Here is an 8151-nt window from a genome sequence, read left to right on the forward strand (position 1 = left end):
ATGAATGAATATAATAAAATAGAGAAATTGTTATCAGATATAGAATGTATATAATTTCCTTTAGTATACATTAATTTAAGGTTATTTTTTGTTTTTGTTATATCATTCTGGTAAATTAAAAATTTGGTAAGCCTCTATATATCTATATTTTAGTAGTTTTCTTTTGGAGAAATATTAATAGGTGTTGATACTCGAAATTTGGTATATATCAATTCTAAATTTGTAATGTTTCCAATATAATCATTTTTACGACCTAGAGAATAGAAAAACTCGCATTGGTGTGGTGCTTAGCCAAGACACTCCAACGATCCATAGAGTAGAGGGGGAATATCTATGAATTTTGTTGAGGTAGAAGAGGTTGGAAGACAACTTTACCATTGGACGACTAGCTAATGTTATCGTTATTATATATAAAAAGCATAAAGTTAAGCGATGGCTCAAACGCCCTTACAGTATTAGTCTCCATACTTAGTCAAATAAGTCTATAACTAGATGTGAATCCAAATAAGTATCCACTTTTCTCCCACGACACTAAGTTTTTTGTTTTGCTACTATTCAATCAATTTGCTTACGATCTATAACATCGATTAAAAAAAAAAAAAAGTCTGTTAGAGGTAGAAGTTAGTTTTTCTCTCTTCCATCGTCATGAAAGGGGTAAAGAGCAGAGAGAAAATATGAAGGGATGAAAAAAAAAGAATGCATCTCCATCTCTCTTACTACTTCTCGGATTGTTATTTTATTACAATTTTGATATATATGTTTGAGCCTTTGATTCTTACTTACCTCTAGGATCTAATTTGTAGATATTAAGAAAGTAGGGCTCTTCCTAAGTATGTTTTGCTTTGGGTGCTATTATGTTTTGCTTTGGGTGCTATTACCTTGTTGGTACAATAATGATAGCTTGAACACATCGAAAAACTTACACAATATTGGAGAAATAATACTTTTTGATAGTTATATGTTCAAGTTTGTCTCACCTAAAATATTCTTTAAATTGGTTTTAAAATTATTATATTTCGAGAATTCCTTTTATTTTTAAAATATTGAATTAATTTTTTCATAAAAATACCTAATTTGAGCTTATTTTTTAATACTCCAATTACATGACGGATGATTCAACCTTTCATTTAGGATAAATGATCGTGTCATCGATGCTGAGATCACTTCACGTCAGTTTTGGTTTTTTTAACTTTTAAGAGCATAATCAACAAATAATTTTAAAGGTTTTACTCCAATTTTTACCCACTAAAAATTAATATGACTTAGCACCATACTATTAGAGATAACCTCATGAATTCTTGAGTCTCTTGAACACATTTATTACTTGTATAAGTATCGTTAAATTTTAATAAATTCGTCTTTACATTATTATCAATAGTTTGATCTTAGATATTCAGAATTTAATAAAGTTTTTTTTTTCAATATAACACATGTGGAGCTAAAGGTTAGAATCTCAAACCTTGAGGAAGAGATCTTTTTTTTTTGACAATTAAACTAAGTTTAGTAATATATAAGTTGTAATAGTTTTCATTTGATAAACAACATCATGTCACCTACATAGTTTTTAGTGCTTATCAAGGCGTGTCATTAGCTTTAGGTTTTTTTAAGAGCATAATCAACAAAAATAGATTTAAGTATAATCGAATTTTGTAAAATATTAAAGTGATTTTGATATATTAAGATATTGATTTTCAATTATATATTATGTTTAATTTCAAAAGGTAATTTAGAATTATCTAATAAGTGATTTTCTATTTAAGCGGAATAATTATTTAAAGTAAAAATTTATTTTTATTTATCTTATTGTTAAATTCAAAATTTTATTTTTATTTATTTTATTGTTAAGTTCTTATATGCACGGTTTATATATGTTTATATATATTGTTTCTTTTATTAAACCATTTAAGGATGGACAACGTGTGCCATCTTTATTACAATATTTTAGAATTAGAAAATTTTTTCATAAATGACTAACCAACAATATTTTACACAAAAATCTATGACCATTTTGAAATTCGTAGATCAATAACTAAACAAAAATTATCTATCACATAATTCCTCCAAAATCAATTTGAGATTATCTTATATCTTTCTCAAATCAATGTTAATGTCAAACACACTCTAAATACCTCACAATTTCATCGTTCAATTTTCAATTAATTACGTTTTTCTTTACTAAAATGAATCATATTTAAAACTCAATTTAAACTCTGGCTATAAAAATATCACAATGTGACATTAAAAAGAAGATCTATATCCCAAAATGTTTAGTTCTTTCTTTTATTTTATTTTTTTTTTAATAAAACGTGACTCAAAAGATCAAAAGTTTAGAAATATCTTAAATTATATCGTTATTCAAATTAAATTCAACCATACTCGTTTTGAGTAGTATATATATACAAACAAAGTGTACGTACGGATAAAAATATATAAACAAACCCGTGAATTTACTTTGGATAAGATCCATTTGTTTTCTTCTACACTTTGAATATATTCGGTTATATCTACCAATTACCATCCAAATTCTCCTTTCTCTACGATTAAAATAACCTTTCACTTTCTCTAAATCAAATTTTCCCAACCAATCATTCATATAAACTTTCAAACTGATCCTTTACTCTTTCTCTTATCTTCTATCCTTTTGCAAAAAAAAATTAAAGCAATGAAAATCTGCTTCTTTTTCCTTCTACTCAGTCTCATCATTGCTTCAACCTTCGCATCGAAACCAACTTATGACTTCTCCGGTATCATCTTGGACACAGGAGGCCTCAGTCGAGCTGCATTTCCAGAAGGTTTCGTCTTCGGAACTGCAACTTCTGCATATCAAGTAGAAGGAATGGCTGACAAGGATGGCCGAGGACAAAGCATTTGGGACCCTTTCGTTAAACTCCCCGGTACTCATCTCTTTTCGTTATCTTTCCATATTACTTAAGTTCTAATTTAGTCTATATGATAATGTAGTTAAAAATGGAAGAAATTTTCGAAATTGAATAGTATATTTGTTTAAATATCATCAAACCTTAATCATCTTTCTTGATTTTTTTTCCTTCCCTTTTGAAATGGTTGAGTAGGAAAAATTGCTGGCAATGCTACTGGAGATGTAGCTGTGGATCAATATCATCGATACAAGGTATGTATATAAATCTAGTCGGCATGATATCAAGAACTTAGAAGTTTGAATCTATAGTTAAAGTATATATCTAATAACCCTTCTTTTAATTTTAACAAAATTTCTTTGTACATGGTGGAATAGGAAGACATCGATAACATGAAAAAGTTGAACTTTGATGCTTATCGATTCTCGATTTCTTGGCCGAGGATATTTCCAAGTATTAAAATTTTCTCTCATACAATACTTTTATCTTTTGAATGGCAAAAATCATTACCAGCTGCTACATAATTATAATTAATGATAATCTGTTTTTTTTTTTTTTTTTTTTTTTTTTTGCTTCTCTTTTTTTTTTCAATAGATGGAACAGGAGAAGTAAATTGGAAAGGGGTTGCTTACTATAATAGATTGATTGACTACATGATTCAACAAGGTAGAATCTATATATCTTACACCAATTCATTCAATTATATCATAATTGTAATTGTTCTTTTAGTAATCATTACATCGATTTAATTATTTTTTAAAATCAAACTTATTTTCTCTTTTGTATTGCATTACATATATTTTTTAAGGTAAAAAAGTTGAATTTTTCCGCTAAATTCCAAATTTCAAAAACTCAATATAATAAAAATTAAATGATTACAATTCTGTGTGTGTTTCTTTTTCATTGTAACTTGAAGGAATCACACCCTATGCAAATCTTTACCACTATGATCTTCCCTTGGCATTACAAGAAAGATATGGAGGTTTACTAGACAAGCAAATTGTGTAAGTTTGATGATCAAACTTGTGTGTATCACTTATATTTTCTTACCTACATTAGGGCTATTATTGTTACGATTGCAATTTTCAACGTATGCGTAACACTATGCATGCAGGGCCGATTTTACAAATTATGCAGAATTTTGTTTCGAAGAATTTGGAGATAGAGTGAAGAATTGGATGACATTTAACGAACCGAGAGTTATAGCTGATGTCGGGTTCAATAGTGGAATAATGCCTCCTTCAAGATGTTCAAAAGAGTATGGAAATTGTACAAATGGGAATTCAGGAACTGAACCTTACATTGTGGCTCATAACATAATTCTTTCCCATGCTAATGTGGTTGATACATATAGGAGGAAATTTCAAGTAATTAAAGATGTTTTCTTTTTTAATTATTTATTAAGTAAGTTTTGTTTTTATGTTTTAATATTATTCATATTTTGATTAATATATATTGAATTGTAATTATTTCTATAGGAAAAACAAGGAGGAAGAGTTGGGATTTTGTTGGATTTTACATATTATGAACCTCTCACTAATGGAAAAGAAGACAGAGATGCAGCTCAAAGAGCAAGAGATTTTACCATTGGCTGGTAAAAATTAAATTGGATCAAATTGAAATATATATCAATTTTCACCATAAGTATTATTATTTACCTATATGTGTGTGTGTGTGTGTGTGTTGAAATTAATTAGGTTCTTGCATCCATTTACATATGGTGAATATCCAAGAAGAATGCAAGAAATAGTAAAGGAAAGGCTACCAAAATTCAGTGAAGAAGAGGTAACAATGGTGAAAGGGTCAGTAGATTTTGTGGGTATCAATCAATACACAACTTTCTATATGTTCAACCCTACTTGGCCAAAACCAACCACTCCTGGGTATCAATCTGATTGGCATGTTGGCTATGCTTGTAAGACCACTACACCATTGTTATTATTGTTATTTAATCATCTTCTTCACTTCAATTATGCTTACTTTTGCTTATAATCTTGTTCTACAGATGAAAAGAATGGAAAACCAATTGGTAAACGGGTACGTAATCAATCGTCATTTCAGTTGAGCTATATACTTTACTTTTGACAATTAATTATAATTTTTTAATATTGGTCAGGCTCATACTGGATGGTTGTATGAAGTCCCATGGGGAATGCATAAAGCTTTGATGTATGTGAAGGAGCACTACGGAAATCCAAACGTAATTGTTTCAGAAAATGGTAATTCACTTTTAATTTCTAACTTTTAAAGTTAAATTAACAAGTTTAATATTTTAAGTAGCTTTATCATTTACCATCATTTTCGGCAAATCATTTTCTTTTATATCTATCATATATAAATGGTTAAAACGTCTAATTCTGTTTAAATGGAATGATAGGTATGGACACTTCTGATATACCACTTCCTGAAGGGTTAAATGATAGAGAAAGAATAAATTACTACAAGACATATTTGCAAAACATGAAGAAAGCCATTGATGATGGAGCTAATGTGAGTGGGTATTTTGCATGGTCTTTGCTTGATAACTTTGAATGGCTATCAGGTTATACTTCAAGGTTTGGTATCATATATGTTGATTACAAACACAATCTCAACAGAATTCCTAAAATGTCAGCCTATTGGTTCAAACAAATGATTCATAAGACTTAGACAATAATTAACCCATGCATGTAATATTTTAAATAATGTCATTGGTAACTATATGTATTATTCTCTTTTCTATAATACGATAAATCAGTTACGAACAAAACATATTAGCTTGTCTCTTACGAAAAATTCTAAAATGGAATGCTTATATTATATTCTCGAGACTTTTTAATTCTCTTATCTTAATTTCATTAAGATAAATACTTTTATCTAATATATGTGAATTCCTTTTATAATAGTAATTACTATAATTGTTTGGTTTAGTTCAATTCTTATGAAGTTTAATTAGGTCCAAAAGTATGCAATTGTTATTGCACACCTATAACCTAGTACAAAATATGGAAGAAAGATCAATAACGTAACTTTAGATCAATTGACATATACCCAAACCATTACAACTCCAAGAAACAAAAAGGAAATTAATCATTTACAATTCTCAAAAACTCATACTATACCTACATCTTAAAATCTTTAACGAACTTAAATACAAATATTCGATCCGTTCACTAATGCTCGTCAAGTAATAAATTACATCAAACTCAAAAGAAATAATGTGTAATTTAATCGATAACGCTTTTGATAAAAAAAAATAATAATGATGACTAGCTAAGCAAACCGCTCTATTGTATATCTTAGTCGCAATGAAATTAATTAAAGGAGAATAATATTATCAATTGGTCAATAAAGGGGACTAATCCAACTTGGATCCCAACAACAACAACGTGGCTGAGAGTTAAGGAGATAAGACCCTTCTATTATTATGATCATGGGGCCGTAGAGTGTGTTCTTAATTAATAATTAATTAAATCCTTAATTAGAAAAATTTTAAACAGTTACAATGTCCAGCTAGGCAGCTTCCATTTCAATAAACCACATTTGACGTGGCATCATTTGTGGTTACTAATTAATAGTTATGCCACTTAGAAAAAGCCTAAGCCACTTAGATTGTTAATTATAGTTGTTAATTTTATTTTCATGGAGTCTGTCTATGTGTGGTTGTTCCACTTTAATGACCTGAAAAATGCCTTTTTCTCCTAAGCACCATTATTCATTCTCATTCGTGGTTTCATTAATAAAAATCATCTCTAATACAATCCTTAACATTAAATAATAATAATAATAATAATAATATATAATATACCAAAAACATGGGCTTTCATCTTTCACCAACTCTCTTAAGAGTGTGGCATGCTTAGTGTTGTACTTTGGGTTTTATATATTTTAATTCAATTTGTTGGTGAATTGTTGGAATTAGTCGGTTTCCTATGAAATCATCACCAAGAGGATATGATGTTTGGCTCATAGTTTTGATGCATATACATATCTATCTTTTTGGTCAACTTTTGGGTTTTTTTCTTTTTGACAATGTGGGTAAAAAAAAAAATCCAACGTGTGATATCGAGATTAATAGTACAAATTTTATGTTGGGTTGAGTGATGTTCATTTTGGTATAAATAATAAAATAATATAGAGGTATCTAAATTTAGGGTTGAGAAGTTGGAGCTTGTTAATTATCATTGTTTGAAGGGTTAGTAGAGATAGTTTTAAAGTAATCGTTTTATGAGGAAAAGAAATTCATATAGTGACTTAATCAAGCTTAGAATAAACAAAATAGCATTCGAAAATGGTAAGAAATCAATAATCAAAGATTAAAAAAAGACATAAACAATAGAGAATCAACATAGAGATTTATGTGTGGTTCACTAGCAGTGTGTTAAGCTCTACATCTACATGTGAAAGGAGGGTGCAACTTTATTAGCAAGAAAATATTATATTATAGAAAAGCGACAATAGAGTTAGAGAGTTTAATATTGTGCGCTGCTCAAAGCCCTATACATAGAGCCAAAATAGTAAATAACATAAATACAAATACAACTTAGTAGACTTGTTGAATCGCCCCTGTAGTACTCTGGCTCATACTCACGTATTGGGTGACAAGACCACTATGCTTTGGTCATGCATTTAGAACGTCAAATAATAAATTCAAAGCATTTCAACACAAAACATTAATATAGGCTCGGGTTTCTAATTTTGGGTTTTATAAACCTCACTTCATGTTAAAAAAAACATATTATTAAAATCCAAACTAAAATAACTTATATTTCAAATAAAAACTATTATAACTCAACTATAATAACATAGAACTATATAATAACCCAACTCACTACCCTAAACGCTTTTTATAGAGTATGAAAAAAAAATTGTTTAATTTCCTCACCAATATAAGAGAGAAATAAATCGCTTGTAGCATGAAAATTAATTTGACTTACCATTTTTTTTACAAAACACCAAACTACTTACGACTCGTATAACAAAGTTCATAAAATTAGTCATTTTTTAAATATTCCAGGTTTGTCTTTCCATCTTTCTTTTGCAATTCGTCTTCCTCTTGCTAGTTCTTTGTCTTCCTTCGATTTCGTCTTTCTTTTTTCCTATTTTTTATGCAATTTCTTTCCATCCTTCCATCGTTTTTCTTTTTTTTTCTCTTTTTTTTCTCGCTTTTTCATCGTCTTTCTACTTTTTTTCTTCTTTATTTTTTCGTTTCGATTTCTTTCCATCGTCTTTCTTCTTCTTCTTTTTTACGTTGGGTACAAAAAAATAGCAAAATCTAAAAGATCCAAAAAAAAAA

At 28.7% G+C, this 8151-nt stretch overlaps 1 protein-coding gene across 3 annotated transcripts; it reads left to right on the forward strand.

Annotated features, from left to right (window-relative positions):
* The first annotated feature begins 2566 nt into the window (after nucleotides 1-2566).
* Nucleotides 2567-5600, forward strand: LOC103494400 (beta-glucosidase 44-like). 3 transcript variants are annotated; one of them, XM_008455547.3, is made up of 11 exons: nucleotides 2567-2894; nucleotides 3072-3130; nucleotides 3254-3329; nucleotides 3471-3542; nucleotides 3793-3880; nucleotides 3991-4243; nucleotides 4355-4470; nucleotides 4574-4791; nucleotides 4882-4913; nucleotides 4993-5095; nucleotides 5254-5600. In XM_008455547.3, exons 1-11 carry the CDS (start codon nucleotides 2663-2665, stop codon nucleotides 5523-5525), a joined length of 1521 nt encoding a protein of 506 aa, XP_008453769.2. In that variant the 5' UTR covers nucleotides 2567-2662; the 3' UTR covers nucleotides 5526-5600. The 3 variants fall into 3 exon arrangements, with proteins under 3 accessions (XP_008453769.2, XP_050943159.1, XP_050943160.1); XM_051087202.1 differs by having other exon boundaries at nucleotides 2880-2894; nucleotides 3258-3329; XM_051087203.1 differs by lacking the exons at nucleotides 2567-2894; nucleotides 3072-3130; nucleotides 3793-3880 and having other exon boundaries at nucleotides 3267-3329.
* The last annotated feature ends 2551 nt before the right edge of the window (nucleotides 5601-8151 follow it).

The sequence above is a fragment of the Cucumis melo genome, chromosome 7, assembly GCF_025177605.1.
Source record: "Cucumis melo cultivar AY chromosome 7, USDA_Cmelo_AY_1.0, whole genome shotgun sequence".
NCBI lineage: Eukaryota > Viridiplantae > Streptophyta > Magnoliopsida > Cucurbitales > Cucurbitaceae > Cucumis > Cucumis melo.